We start from the raw sequence: 16682 nt of genomic DNA, 5'->3' as shown, positions 1-16682 counted from the left end.
CTGCGCGCCCCCTGAGGGGCGCGCGCGGCGCGCTCTGTGATCGGCGAGTCCGTGAGACTCGCCTGATCACCGATCCGTGTAAGGGGTCGATCCCGGCCCCTTATCACGTGATCAGCTGTCAGCCAATGACAGCTGATCATGTGATAGAACGGAGCCGGTAATCGGCTATTATTCCTCCTCGCGCTGACAGCGCGAGGAGAGAAAAAAAAAGCCGATCGCCGGCGGCCGTGATCGGGACATCAGTCCCGATCACGGCCATCAATACAAGGGACCACCTGCCACCTGCCTGTGCCCACCTGCCTCCCGCAGTGCCATCCTGAAATAAAATAAAAGCAAAAGTAAGTGCCCCCCGTCAGTGCCCCCCGTCAGTGCCCATAGTGCCCACAGTGCCACCCACAGTGCCACCCACAGTGCCACCCCACAGTGCCACCCAATCTGCCTCAAAGGTGCTGCACCCCAGTGCCGCCCATCAGTGCCCAGCAGTGCCGCCCATCTGTGCCCAGCAGTGCCACCTATCAGAGCCACCTATCAGTGCCACCTATCAGTGCCCATCAGTCCCATCTATCTGTGGTACCTATCAGTGCCCATCCGTGCCACCCATCCGTGCCACTTATCCGTGCCACCCATCCGTGCCATCTTATCTGTGCCCATCTTTGCCCATCAGTGCCGCCTTATCTGTGCCCATCGGTGCCGCCTTAACTATGCCTATCAGTGCCCACCGGTGCAGCCTATCAGTGCCCACCGGTGCAGCCTATCAGTGCCCACCAATGCAGCCCATCAGTGCCCACCAATGCAGCCCATCAGTGCCCACCAATGCAGCCTATCAGTGCCGCCTAATCAGCGCACTTCAATGAAGGAGAAAAATGACCCGTTTGCAAAATTTTATAACAAACTATTAAAACATGATTTTTTTTTTTTTTTTTTTTTTTTGCATCTTTTTTTGTTTGTTTAGCAAAAAATAAAACTCCGAGCTGCAACTAAATACCACCAAAAGAAAGTTCTATTTGTGGGAAAAAAATGATAAAAATTTCATTTGGGTACAGTGTTGTATGCCCGCGCAATTGTCATTCAAAGTGCATCAGCGCTGAAAGCTGAAAATTGGTCTGGGACTGAGGGGGGTTTAAGTGCCCAGTAAGCAAGTGGTTAAGGTCATGGAGTGGCCTAGCCACTCTCCAGACCTTAATCCTATGGAATATTTAAGAAAGGAGCTGAAATTTTGGAGTTGTCAAATAACAGCCAAGAAACCTTAAAGATTTACAGAAGATCTGTAGAGAAGCGTAGACTAAAATACCTCCTGAGATGTGTGCAAACCTGGTCACCAACTACAAGAAATGTCTGAACTCTGTACTTGCCAACAAGGGTTTCTCCACTGAGTACTAAGTCATGTTTTGCTTGGGGATGAAATACTTATTTTACTCTCTGAACTGCAACTCAACTTATAACATTTGTATCCTGTGTTTTTTTGTGGATTTTTGGTTGATATTCTGTCTCTATCATTTAAAATACCCCTATGATTAAAAAAAAAAAAAGATATATTTATAATATATATATATATATATATATATATATATATATATATATATATATATATATATATATATATATATATATATATATATATATATATATATATATCTCATTCATTCATGGGGAAACATACAAAATCTGCAGGGGATCAAATAATTATTTTCCCCACTGTATATGGTTACCCATTGTTGCAAGTCACTGTTTTCTGTGCACATGACTGTATGTGAGATTGTTGGATATACATTTGCTTAGTTCATTTCTGTTTATGAAGTTCCAAGATCTGCACACTTACTGTGTCTATTATGAAGGGTTCCCACCATTTCTGTGTTGAGCTTCTGGGTCTGCACACCTGCTGTGTTCCTTATGAGAGTTTCTCATCAACCCTTCACCTGCTGTGCTCAATGGCATGGGCTTTCACCATCCCTGTGCTGAGCTTTTGGGTCTGCACACCTGCTGTGCCCATTATAAGGGGATCCCACCATCCCTGTGCTGAGTTTCCAGGTCTGCATAACTGCTGTGCCTATTATGAAGGGTTCCCACCATCCCTGTACTGAGCTTCTGGGTCTGCACACCTGCTGTGCCTATTATGAGGGGTTCCCACCATCCCTGCTGGATTTTTATTTTTTTTAAGAACATGAAATAGTAATAGGAAGAACTGGAATGAAAAAAAAGCCTGATGGGAAGAGTGTCAGAAATTATGGCCAGGAGACTCAGCACAAAATGTTCCAACTAGAAAATAAAATATCACTTTTTGGGTCTGCCTTGAAATCCTTGCTCAAAGGACCCATAAATGTACTCACATTCTCCGTCTCTGGATGAGATCGATATAATCCTCTGATCGGGCATAAAACCCATCTTTGCTCAGCGCCCCCCAGAAATTGGACCAAAATTCCTGAACCCGGCTGACCATTGGGGAGAGGATGGACCTGAGGGGAGACATGGTAACCTGTTAGACCTATGCAGAGCACTGCTTCAACCATCACAATGGCGGCTATAGGTTCACATTAAAGGGATAATGTTATAACCCCAACATACTTATTTTGTTCTATGAGTGTCAGTAGTATGCTGGCATTTTTCAGCACCACCTGCACGTCAATGCTGAAATAATATTCACACTCCGGGTTCTGCCGGCACATATCCCTGGAAAGGCGAAAGAAGTACAAAATTAAATAAAATCTATCAAGGAATAAATACACAGACAAATATGATTGTTAACCATTTAAGGACCGAGCCTCTTTTTGAGATGAGATGTTTACAAGTTAAAAACAGTTTTTTTTTTTTTGCTAGAAAGTTAGAGAATAAAATGGCGGTCATTGCAATACTTTCTGCCACACCGTATTTGCGCAGCGGTCTTACAAGCGCACTTTTTTTTGGAACAAATACACGTTATTGAATTAAAAAATAAAACAGTAAAGTTAGCCCATTTTTTATATATATATATATATATATATATATATATATATATATATATATATATATATATATATATATATATATATATATATATATATATATATATATATTGTGAAAGATAATGTTATGCTGAGTAAATTGATACCAAACATGTGTCCCCACTGAGGTGATTCACTCTCTAACTATTTGATATTTTATCCAAAAAGTAAATAGGAATAGACACCAATGTTAAAAAACGGGAGTAGTGCCATATCAAGGTGACCAAGATTTCCCATAGGACACCAATGTGTGCATACTCGAGAGTGTACATAAAGCGAGGTATGCCTGTAATTAAAGGTATTTTTTTTTTAGCTTTGGATGGAGTGGAGATGGGCAAGAACCCCTATCAGTTTTTTTTGCAGTCTGTGCCCCCCTTAAGGAGATTTACCCTCTTCATTTGTCCTGTTTACCATTATCATTGAAACTGAAAGTAAGCCCAAATTGTCCCCGGAAAATCAATAGAGGGAAATCATCCAATGGGGACGCATTCTGGTGACCTGAATCCTTGTGGGGATTTCCTCTCACTTCTTGTTTGGCTATGGGACAGGAAGTGAAGGCAAATCTCCAATATGGGACACAGATGGCAAAAACAAAACAAATCTGACAGGGGTTATGACCCTCTATCCAAAATAAAAAAAGATTAGTTCTACTGTAAATATAATTTTAATGGCTATTACAGTGTATTAAAACTGAGAGCATGATTTCAGCTGAAAGTTCTTTTGCCGTTTCATATTTTCAAAAAACTGTATAATATATACATATTTGCAGATTCTCTCAGTAGCGGCTGGCCTGAGGTATGCAGCAACCCTGCAAAACCACTACTTAGATAAACATGAATGGTGCATTATCTATATACAGCACTTCAAAAAGAAGCAGAGGAGATTATAATATTATATATATAATTACACACATACACTATATATATATATATATATATATATATATATATATATATATATATATATATATATATATATATATATATATATATATATACACACACACACACACACACACACACACACACACACACAGAAAAAAGTTAAAAAATAAATTATATAGAGATATATATATATATATATATATATATATATATATATATCTCTATATATCTAACGAATCTATATATATATCAATATCTCTATATAACGAATCTATATACATATCTATATAACAAATATATCTATATATAAAAGACAATAAACACATGATCGTCCCAATGTACATACTTTTTCAAACATTTAAACCGACCAATAATACTATTTCCAGGTTGATCACATCCAAGGCCAAAAGATACTTTTTTTTCCTGGGGGAGGGGATTCGGCCTTGGGCACCAGAAAGGGAACAATTAAGCAGTACGTGTGGGTACTCTATTGAGGTGGTCTATTTCAATGAAATCAGAAAAGCTAAAGAAAACAGATTTGTTATCTGAGGCTTCATAGCCAACTGCGGAGCCTGCACCATTGACAGACACTCTGGGAAAGTTTCGAACCCCCATATCTCCCCTTTTATCTACACCCTTTAACACATCACATAACAGGTATATTGCAAAAACTGTATAGACTGTATAATAAAAAGCACGTGACCTGTTTGGACCCCAATGCAACATAAGCATGCCTCCATCCCTGTATTAATAAAAGGAAATGAAAAAAGTGGATTATGGGACTTTAAATGAGGCATGGATATGTGTTTGAAAAAAAATAAATTTCATTAATTGTCACTGTCCCTCACTTCACACACATTTCATAACACAATTTTTATTTTTTTTTATTTTTTTTATACACTTAAAAATGTCATCATTCATCACGGTCAGATTTTATCATCCAACTTTTATTTTATTTTACTTTACTATATTCATTTTATTTATTTACTTTTTTAGAATCTGATCTGTGGCCCATATGTGCATACCTCATACTCTGGCATTGTGATGTGGCTGTTCGCTTCTCCCGTTGGCCGCTGTTTCCCACTGCCCCTTCTCCATTCCTTCATGTTCCTTGGAGAGCTATGGCTTAGGCCGCGTACACACGGGCGGACTGTATGGCCTACTTAGTCCATCATACAATCCGACGGACAGTCCGTCATACTTTCGAATGAACGGACTTGACCACACACGGATAGCCAAACAGTCCGACGAAAGCTTGCGCGATGACGTGTACAGCACGTACTACGGGACTAGAAATAGGAAGTCCAATACACAGCAATGCACCCTTCCGCCGCGTAAATCCTTTCTGAGCATGCGCCATTCTTAGTCCGTCCAACTAGCCTACTGACGAGCGGATTGTCCGCTGAAACCAAAGTATGACGGACAGAATTACGGAAATTCCGAAATACTTAGTACGCCAGACTGCATGCTGAAAAAGTCAGCTGAAGCCCACACACGAGCGGACTGTCCTCTGAAATGTGTTTAGACGGACTAAGTAGGCCATACAGTCCGCCCGTGTGTACGCGGCCTTAGGGTGAAGGGGATGTATCCCCGCCTCAACCCCGGGGGAGACGGCCCATTCAGTGCCACCATCCTATTCCCTTTTTGGGTCTGTTGGGTTATTCATCTGAACGTGGCCAAAGGTAATGCATCCACTTTTAACACCTGCTCTCTTTTTTTAAAGCAATGATTTTTCATTTGAGACTGTGACCGACCTATTTACTTATTTAATCTCTTTATTTAGCGATTTTTGATGCATCCCACTCCTGATGATTGGCTAAAATCGCCATGAAACGCATAGAGTCCATACTCAGGGATGCCAAGTCAAGTTTGCTACAATCATGAATTTCTTTTATTCATTTATAGTTATATTTATTAGGATAACCATGTTCACCTGCTCTGTATATCCATTAAATGTTTTAATTGTGATTGCTTGTATCAATTATGTCTATCTATTATATACATTAAATATGTCAACATGATTATTACTACAAGTAATTATGCTTCTTGTTGCATGACCCATGTATTATATATTATGATACATTATATACAGTGCCTTGCGAAAGTATTCAGCCCCTTTGAACTTTTCAACCTTTTGCCACATTTCAGGCTTCAAACAAAGATACAAAAATTTTATTTTTTGTGAAGAATCGCCAACAAGTGGGACACAATTGTGAAGTGGAACGAAATCTATTGGATATTTTAAACTATTTTAGCAAATAAAAAACTGAAAAGTGGTGCGTGCAAAATTATTCGGCCCCTTTACTTTCAGTGCAGCAAACTCACTCCAGAAGTTCAGCGAGGATCTCTGAATGATCCAATGTTGTCCTAAACGACTGATGGTGATAAATAGAATCCACCTGTGTGTAATCAAGTCTCTGTATAAATGCACCTGCTCTGTGGTAGTCTCAGGGTTCTGTTGAAAGCACAGAGAGCATCATGAAGACCAAGGAACACACCAGGCAGGTCCGGAATACGGTTGTGGAGAAGTTTAAAGCCGGATTTGGATACAAAAAGATTTCCCAAGCTTTAAACATCCCAAGGAGCACTGTGCAAGCGATCATTTTGAAATGGAAGGAGTATCAGACCACTGCAAATCTACCAAGACCTGGCCGTCCCTCTAAACTTTCAGCTCAGACAAGGAGAAGACTGATCAGAGATGCAGCCAAGAGGCCCATGATCACTCTGGATGAACTGCAGAGAACTACAGCTGAGGTGGGAGAGTCTGTCCACAGGACAACAGTCAGTCATACACTGCACAAATCTGGCCTTTATGGAAGAGTGGCAAGAAGAAAGCCATTTTTTCAAAGATATCCATAAAAAGTCTTGTCTAAAGTTTGCCACAAGCCACCTGGGAGACACACCAAACATGTGGAAGAAGGTGCTCTGGTCAGATGAAACCAAAATCTAACTTTTTGCCCACAATGCAAAACGATATGTTTGGCGTAAAAGCAACACAGCTCATCACCCTCAACACACCATCCCCACTGTCAAACATGGTGGTGGCAGCATCATGGTTTGGGCCTGCTTTTCTTCAGCAGGGACAGGGAAGATGGTTAAAATTTTGGGGAAGATGGATGCAGCCAAATACAGGACCATTCTGGATGAAAACCTGTTGGAGTCTGCAAAACACCTGAAACTGGGACGTAGATTTATCTTCCAACAAGACAATGATCCCAAACATACAGCAAAATCTACAAAGGAATGGTTCACAAATAAACGTATCCAGGTGTTAGAATGGCCAAGTCAAAGTCCAGACCTGAATCCAATCGAGAATCTGTGGAAAGAGCTGAAAACTGCTGTTCACAAACGCTCTCCATCCAACCTCACTGAGCTCGAGGTGTTTTGCAAGGAAGAATGGGCAAGAATTTCAGTCTCTCGATGTGCAAAACTGATAGAGACACACCCCAAGCGACTTGCAGCTGTAATCGCAGCAAAAGGTGGCTCTACAAAGTATTAACGCAAGGGGGCAGAATAATTTTGCACGCCCCACTTTTCATTTTTTTTATTAGTTAAAAAAGTTTTAAAAATCCAATAGATTTCGTTCCACTTCACAATTGTGTCCCACTTGTTGGTGATTCTTCACAAAAAATAAAATTTTTTATATCTTTATGTTTGAAGCCTGAAATGTGGAAAGAGGTTGAAAAGTTCAAGGGGGCCGAATACTTTTGCAAGGCACTGTATACCTACTATTTAGTATTTGTATTTAATTTATTGGATTGATTAGCAACTTTCTATGGGTATACAGATTTTCCCCGCAGGGACAGTGACAATTAAATTTTAGGTATCCTAGACCATTTCAAACACATATCCATGCCTCATTTAAAGTCCCATAATCCACATTTTTAATTTCCTTGTATAGACTGTATAGGTTTACTTTGTGTTCTGTTACACATATAAAAAAATAAAATGAAAAGCAAAAAAAAAACAAAAAAAAAAAAAAAAACAACATACATTCCAGCATTGCGGGCATCCGCGGCGTTTGATATTTCTTCTGGCGCAATGTATTTTACCAGGCTGTATTCTGCACTGTGTTCCTTCAAGAACTTCTCCACTTGTCTCTGATGATTGGGCTCCTGAAGTTTCAGGAAACAAAAGGTTAAGGCATGCTGGGAAATGTTTTGTCAGGCATGTAGCAGCAGTGAGGAATGTCACAGATAATCCTGGATTCATCATGTGTAAGCAAGCCTAACTTCAGAAGGGAATCACTGCAAGTTTACATCGGCCGGATGAGCAGCGAGCAAGGGAGGAGGCACCGTCTCCCTTCTAACAACAGGGCCATACTCACGTGATTGGCGATATACAGCTGGATCCGCTGCTTGGGGTACTGCAGGTTAGTGATTCTCTTGAAGAACTCGGAGATGAATGGCGTGGGCTGCTCGATGAAAACACCGATCACAACCAATGGGAAAGAGTCATCTGTCTGATGAAAAAAAAAAAAAAAAAAAAAAAAAAAGCTTGTTAGATCAGCTGATCCGGAGCAATAAATATGTCAATGTAGAAAGAAAAAAAAAATAATAAAAAAAAGTTTAGGAACAATCAAACTGCAGCATTTTGGTACCTACTATCTCACAATACCAACTGCCATTTTGCAGCAACCAGAGGATATGCAGGAGCAAAGAATAGACCAGATCATGTGCTTCCTCATCAATTGCTCTCATTAAAATAAAAATGTAATAAATACAATTTAATATATAAACACTGAATACATTTTATTAAACGAAATGTAATAATTGAATACATTAATACATTTAGTAAATGAATAAACAAAATACATTTAATAAAGTTTTTCAAATGCAAGCAGTGTAAGCGCTGAATGTGACTTGGTATCAGCCTCTTCCAGTCCCTGTACAGCAGAGCTCAGACTGAAAGATGAAGAGGCCACACAAGAGACCAATTGATCTGCAGTGCACATGTGCCAACAAGGGACATGATAGGGAGAGGAAAGAAGAGTGACAGAGAGATGAGATAATCAATCTATTGCCCCTCCCTTCACCGTCCAGTCACAGGCTGGGGGAGGAACAAGAGCTGTAAGTGTTACTTAAAGTGTTACTAAACCCAGGAGCCTGCATTCACTATATCTGATCTCCCACAGTATACAGAACATGGAACCGCAATTGTTTTAGTAAATATAAACTGATAAATACATTTTCTCATCAGCAGTATATAGCAGTATTGGGACTTCTATCAGTGTCTGGTTAAAGCTTACAGGAGGAGTTTTCATTCTCCCATGATTGTCGTTTGAGAATGCAGGACCCCTGACCCTCAGTCTGGATAGTGCTGATTGGCCCTGTGCTGATCACATGTACCCTCCCAAGAAAAAACTCTTTAGCAATAAACACCAAACTGAGCATGTGCAGCTTGTCCCCTAGCCTTTGTACTATCCAGAGATGGTTTGGGGACTCTGGAAGAACGGGAAGATCAGAGAAGACAGGATCAAACAGCCTTTTTACACAATGCAGAGGATTAGCCCCTTAGGTTCCACAGTGAGTATAACAAGCATTTGTTTCTGCATATACAGACTGGTTTTACTGTTGTGGGTTTAGTAACACTTCAACTGTAGCAGATCAAAATCAGGTCTACTGCCCTACCAGAGAGGTCTGTGCTGTGTGGCAGAGCTGTGTAACCTCAGGACCGGATGGACAGAAATACAAATCCTTTGGCAGGTAAAACAGCTCTCATATATTCATGTCATCAGTGTATGTATACTTTTGCCTGGAAAATAGGATTTTTGTACTCACCGTAAAATCCTTTTCTCTCAAATTCATTGACGGACACAGCTCCATTAATATTGACCGTATGGTTATTACGCCACCTTCAGGAGAGGACTAATGGAGCTGTGTCCGTCAATGAGTGAAAGAGAAAATAGGATTTTTGTACTCACCGTAAAATCCTTTTCTCTGAAGTTCATTGATGGACACAGCTCCATTAGTTCTCTCCTGAAGATGGCGTAATAACCCTACGGTCAAGATTGATGGAGCTGTGTCCGTCAATGAACGAAAGAGAAATTTGTTTTTATGGTTTGGATTTTCCACTAAAGATACAATAAAAAAGGAGTAATGGTCATTCATTTACCTTAAATACAGAAAGTTTCCTTAAGCCCTCATCACAGACGACACAGCCGGTCTCGAAGGTCCATACCCGAGGGATGTAATTCCCCAGATAATACATCAGAAGCTGATTGAGAGACACAAGTGTTAGCCACAAGCATGTAGAACCAACAATCTACATAACCTACACTGATAGGGCCTGGAAATTAGTCAAATATTTTCTCCTGTTATTTATAAAGCTAAAATTCCCAACAAAATGAGATCTTCTTTGCATCATCTGGACATTTGTAATAATCTGAATTGCCACACTTTTATAATAGTGCAGCCTTACCTCTCAGGGATGGCTGTACTGTTATTTACTTCATGTATTCTCTCCCTGTCAGAGCAGACATATCGGGGTTACTTTACTAAAACTAGAGAGTGCAAATTCTTGTGCAGCTCTGCAGAGGAACCAATCAGCTTCCAGGGTTTTTTTTATTTTTTTTTTGCCAAAGCTTAACTGAATGAGTTGAAGTCAGAAGCGGATTGGCTAACATGCACAGCTGCACCAGATTTTGCACTCTCCAGTTTTAGTGAATCAGCCCCAATAGGTCAGCATCAGGCTGTAAAGATGACCACAGATGAGTATTATTTTCTTGTTCCCCCAGTGGGCTGAGCAAAAAAGAAAACAAAAAAAATAAAATTAAAAAAAAACAGATTACTCCATATATAAGTACCTAAAATAAATAAAAATAAATCTATAAATGGAAGAATCCCCCTCCCCAGCCGGGAAATTGTATGTTGACAGCAAGACCCAGAGCTGTCAGAATACATTGTTCAGCGGTTGCAGCGCCACTGATTGATGTGTTTTCCAACATATCCATTTGCCAAAAGTCAGACACAATCGAAATTTAGCCAACCTCTGCAGAACCAGTTAAATTTCGATGCGTCTATGGCCAGCTTATGGCCCCTATGGAGGCGGACCTGTCTGCTGCCTGTGTGTAGGACTAATAGATGACACCATCTCCAGGCTGCTGGAGGAGGCAAAACAACCAATTACCAATCCTTAGTTATGTGCCAGTCTTTAAATCTGTTCAGCACTGAGCTCAGAAGGGGATTGGATAGTCTTAGAAATGGATACAACCGATATAAAACAGGGAGAGAATACAGCTATATGGTAAAACAAAAATCAAATAAATCCTGTAATCTCTGCATGATAAGGCTGCAGTTTTAAAATTAACAAAGAGTGAAGATTTAAATCATTGCAGATGCCTATTAAAGACAGGTTCTCTTGAAGGATTTGCCAACTTCATATAGTTATTTTGCACCAACTTGGCACAGAGGGACATTTTGATTATAAGGCAATACTCGTTAATGGGCATAATGGATATGTGTGTGGCCCACATACATACAATTACCAAAAGTATTGGGACGCCTGCCTTTACACACACACACAAACTTTAATGGCATCCCAGTCATTTGCCCTGTACACACGGTCAGACTTTCCGATGGAAAATGTGCAATCAGATCTTGTTGTCGGAAAATCCGATCATGTGTGGGCTCCATCTGACTTTTTCCGTCGGAATTTCCGACACACAAAGTTTGAGAGCAGGATCTAAAATTTTCTGACAACAAACTCTGTTTAAATTCCGATCGTGTGTAGACAATTCCGACAGACAAAGTGCCACGCATGCTCAGAATAAATTGCGAGACAAAAGCTATTGGCTACTGCCCTCTTTATAGTCCCGTCATACATGTTGTACATCACCGCGTTCTGAACGATCGGATTTTCCGACAACTTTGTGCGACCATGTGTATGAAAGACAAGTTTGAGCCAAAATCCGTCATAAAAAATCTGATGGATTTTGTCATCGGAACGTCCGACCGTGTGTACAGGGCATTAGTCTGTGGGATTCAATATGGAGTTGGTCCACCCTTTGCAGCTATAACAGCTTCAATTCTTCTAGGAAGGCTGTCCACAAGGTTTAGGAGTGTGTATATGAGAATGTTTGACCATTCTTCCAGAAGTACATTTCTGAGGTCAGGCACTGATGATAGATGAGAAGGCTTGGCTCGCAGGCCTTCATCCCAAAAGTGTTCTATCGGGTTAAGATTAGGACTCTGTACAGGCCAGTCAAGTTCATCCACCCAAACTCTCTCATCCCTGTCTTTATGGACGTTGCTTTGTGCACCGGTGAGCAGTCATGTTGGAACAGGAAGGGGCCATCGCCAAACTGTTCCCACAAAGTTGGGAGCATGAAATAGTTCAAAATGTCTTGGCATGTTAACGCCTTAAGAGTTCCCTTTATTGGAACTAAGGGGCTAAGTCCAACCCCTGAAAAACAACCCCACACCATAATCCCCCCTCCGCCAAATGATTTGGTCCAGTGCACAAAGCAAGGTCCATAAAGACATGGATCAGCAAATTTGGGGTGGAGGAACTTGACTGGCCTGCACAGAGTCCTGACCTCACCCGGACAGAACACATTTGGGATGAATTCGAGCAGAGACTGTGAGCCAGGCCTTCTCGTTCACATCAGTATCTGACCTTACAAATGTACTTCTGGAAGAATGGTCAAAAATTCCCATAGACGCACTCCTAAACCTTGTGGACAGCCTTCCCAGAAGAGTTGAAGCTGTTACAGCTACAATGGGTGGGCCAACTCAATATTGAACTCTACGGACTAAGACTGGGATCTCATTAAAGTTCACGGGTGTGTAAAGGCAGGCGTCCCAATACTTTTAGCAATATAGTGTATATCTGACATAAGGCATAGATTCCCACCTTAGTAGTCCCATCGCCATGCACCAGAACAGGAAGCGTGTCGTAGGCGAGATTCCGCGCTCTGACTCGTCCGTTCTCAAACTTCATCACCACGTCTCCTGTAAGAAATAGGAACCGATTAAAGGGAAACTCCTTTGTCATTGTAGAAAAGTCCTTTTAATAAAATGGCCTGTCTGTCCTAACATGATGGCTTGTCGAGCACTTCCTCCAATCCTGGTGCTGCATGGGCAGGGCTAAGCATGAAATACCTGCGCACAATATAAGATATGTGTGGCCACCACAGCATTGTGTCTGCTTCAAGTGTATTTTTTAGTGAGTAGGGATGAGGGGGATGTAATCAGAAATAAAAGAATTCACTATTGGCAAACTTTAAAGGCATTAACCCCCTCCTACCTGCACCTTGTGTTTTTTACCTGCATAAGATGTGCACTGGTCATGTTCTTTTATGGTGTCCTTTGGTGCCCTGTACACACATCCTATAGAAGAGTAAATCTTCACATTCTGGTGTCTGCGGTTAGTGTAAAAACATGAGGCATGCAGCATGGCACTGCACAGGTTAATACATGACCTCCGCCTGTAGTCTGAGAACTGACACTTCCTTTAAAGAACTAAATATCCCACAATCCCTGGGTCTCTCAGTCTGGTGTTCTGCAGGTGAGAACTACACGGTGATTAGATCCGACACAGCAGCCAGAACTTTCAGACACACAGAGAGGTAACTGGGCAGCTGGAAGATTTTTTATTTTTACATTAGCACGCCCACATTTGTGATGCAACACAGAGTGGATCGCAACACATGCCCTGGAACAAGAAGTAGGGACCTAGGGAGAAGCTGGCTAAAGCAATGCACACACATAGGGGAATCGATCAGTCACGATAATACAAACTGCAGCTTTAATATGTGAGCCCATCATTACAAGATAAGGCAAATAAATAGCACAGGGAATATAAACACCCTAAACATTTGAAAGTGTACAATGCCTTTATTTTTTTCTTTATAAATACACACCCCGTCTATTTATGAAGAAAAAATTAAAATAACTGTTCAAATGTTTCAGCATCTGGACATCCACGCTGAACAAACCCCATGTGTCTACTGTTTATTTTGCTATGATCACCAGCTCCATCTAGTGTCCATATTGCAGTATTTGCCTGAAGTATCACAATCAGGAAAATACCACTTATGGCCACTAGATGGAACTGATGATCATGCAAAATATAGTATAAAAAAAAAATAATAATCTGTAGTTATTAAATAAGATCAAAGAAAGCTCCATTTGTCTCAAAAAATATATATATTAAATGTATTTGTGTACCCTATTGCATGACCAAGTAATTGTCAGTCAAGCTATCATGGAACTAAAAATATTACCTGGTAACGAAGGGAATCATACAGGCTGGTATTCAAGTGTTATTTTGATCATTCAGTAATGTTCCTCCTGCATGCAAATACAACTCCAACCATGTACTCACCTACAGATCCATGCAGGCTCTGGAAGATTCGGCACCGGTGGTCCAGAGTAATGTTTATTTTCTCCTATTAATAAAATAAATAAATATTGTTAGAATAAAGTCCACTTTGTAGTGTTCTGTTAAAGCTGACCCTAACCCAAGATTATATATTGCAGGCGAACAGTCCTCAGACATGATGGCTGCATTTGTTTTATTTCTTCAGAATTTTGTCCCCTTAAAGCGGAGGTCCACCCTAAAGTGGACCTTCCGCTCATCGGAACCCTCCCCCCCTCCGGTGCCACAATCGGCACCTTTCAGGGGGGAGGGGGGTGCAGTTACCTGGATAATCCAGGTAACTGCACCCACTTCCGGGACAGCTCTCTGCGGAAAGGGGCGTAACTTATGCCCCTTTCCGCAAGTGCCCGCCCCTTCCCGCAAGTGCCCCGCTGCCTGCTGGGAAACACACAGCTCCCAGAGGCAGCGGGGAGCGTCCTTATTGCGCAGCGCAATTCGCGCATGGCTTTTAAAAAAAAAAAAAACGCGGAGTCCCGGTGGACTCCCGCTTTAATCCTGTCTGTAACATTTTTTTTTTCTAGCGTGACAACACTCATGGTACTTTATCTATGGAGGAGCAATGCTGTAGACTCTGGCACAGGAAGAGTGTTAGGACTACAATCACCTCCCCCTCTCCTCTTCTCCCCAACATAGCGGGAGGTGGTCTGTATTCCTTAGGGATATCCAAGAAAACTAACAGTACGCACTAAACGGATCAAGGTGGCCGGGATGGTTTAGCTTGAGCGAAGTGATTTCTGCTGAATCGATGATGCCACAAAAATGACCAATTCAATGATTTGAGAAATGTCATTAAAACCAATTCATTTTCACTTACTGAGCTGGGAAAATAAGTTTTTATTTAGCAGAGTTACTTTATTTCACTTAGTGGTGCAGTTATTTGTCCTGCAATATTGCATGTACATTTGTTTTGTGTAAATGTCGTCACAATCAAATGTACTGGGCTATTTTATCTCCAAGCTGGGTGTTATTCATAAGAAAAATGTTAATCATGAAAATATTGCATTATGGCCACTAGATGGAACGGATGATCATAATAAATTTATATATATTATACATAATTTATATAGCGCCAACAGTTTACGCAGCGCTATATTATTTCACATACATAAACAGACACACCGTATACGGTATATACTGTAATGTATATATTCCTTATGTTCATCAGCTCCATCTAGTGGCTGTTTTTTTCCTGGTGTCATCCCACTTGGATAGAAAACAACCTAGACAACATTCGATTTTGTCAGCGTTCACTTAGAAAAAAATGCCCAATACTTAATAAGATTAATACTATTCTTAATTGTCATTGTACATAAAATAAAAAATGATCAACATAATTAATAAAAAATAAATAAAAAAATTATCAAACAACCACACAAACATACGCCTAGCAAGCAAAGTCACAGGGCAAATAGCACTGCAATTTTTTTTAAATGAACCCAATAGTGTTCCTTGCATGTGTCCCCCCCCCCCCCCCTTTATGTTATTTCAATACTATTAATATGTTTTTTTTTAACGTTTTCTTTTTTCTGGGGCCATGAGGACCATTTTTTGGCAGAAGAACAGGTTCCGCATAGATGAACGGTGCTTCTGTGACCCTCAGAAGCTGCTTAAAACCCCCGCCCAAACCAAAACACACACACACACACACACACACACACACACACACACACACCCTTACTTCTGCCTTCCCTATTAAACTGAATTTCTCGAATGCGCCAAAAAATTGTTGAAAATTCTGTGCATCGCTTACATTTCAAGGAACATAAAACTCTCAATTTTGCTCATTGGGAAAGTTGATAGGTTGTGCTGGTTGTTTCTGGTTAGAATACTCCAAACATTGCCATGTGTATGAGCAGCACTGTGTCTGGCTGTCTGCACGTCACTTACTCGCTTTGCAGGGTCTAGGAAGATCTTGGTGTAGTAGAGTTGGTCGCTGTCTTCATCCGCCCCGTCCCAGTCAGCCACCAGTTTGTGTAGATACGGAGCGTAGCCTATGAAAGCTGCAGAGAGAGAGGAGAGTCAGTCATCAGAATTGGGGGGTTATTACTGACACATGGAGACTTCTTATTGTGACCTCATGCACACAGGTCTATGAGACCGCATACAGCATAAAATTAGACAAATTTTAGCGTCCGGGAAGCCTAGGTGGTGCACACAGCCATGTATGGTTGTATTCAGATGTACGCCAGTACTTGGGTAACCTGCATATATTATACCTGAATGCAGGCTTTCCAAGCTTGGGGAATGCTATTCACAGGTTTACGCAAGTACCAGTGTATACCGTGCATTCATGTCTGTAGGCAGCTATATACAGCAACTGAGGTTCCCGGGTGCAGGAATACACCCCATTTTATGTCATAAAGCAGGAGACCCAACAGAGCTGCACAAAGGGCAACCGTTGCACTACAATCACATGTAGCAACCAGTTTCATTTCGGTGT

General features: G+C 41.0%; 1 protein-coding gene across 1 annotated transcript in view; it reads right to left on the bottom strand.

The window, feature by feature from the left end:
• The window catches only part of PLOD1 (procollagen-lysine,2-oxoglutarate 5-dioxygenase 1), a 55299-nt gene that overhangs the window by 18328 nt on the left and 20289 nt on the right, over positions 1-16682 (bottom strand). The window contains exons 5-12 of the mRNA XM_077457740.1: positions 16130-16242; positions 14189-14252; positions 12716-12813; positions 9977-10078; positions 8190-8324; positions 7856-7977; positions 2563-2667; positions 2328-2453 (exon numbers count right to left, since the gene is read on the bottom strand). Of these exons, the coding sequence (XP_077313866.1) occupies positions 2328-2453; positions 2563-2667; positions 7856-7977; positions 8190-8324; positions 9977-10078; positions 12716-12813; positions 14189-14252; positions 16130-16242 (865 nt within the window). The remainder of the gene's footprint in view (positions 1-2327; positions 2454-2562; positions 2668-7855; positions 7978-8189; positions 8325-9976; positions 10079-12715; positions 12814-14188; positions 14253-16129; positions 16243-16682) is intronic.

Source organism: Lithobates pipiens, unplaced genomic scaffold (genome assembly GCF_037356315.1).
Source record: "Lithobates pipiens isolate NorthernLeopardFrog02 unplaced genomic scaffold, aLitPip1_a1.2 Scaffold_27, whole genome shotgun sequence".
NCBI classification, from domain to species: domain Eukaryota; kingdom Metazoa; phylum Chordata; class Amphibia; order Anura; family Ranidae; genus Lithobates; species Lithobates pipiens.
Note: the sequence above shows the minus strand (reverse complement) of the source record. Positions and strands in the feature narration are given on the sequence as shown.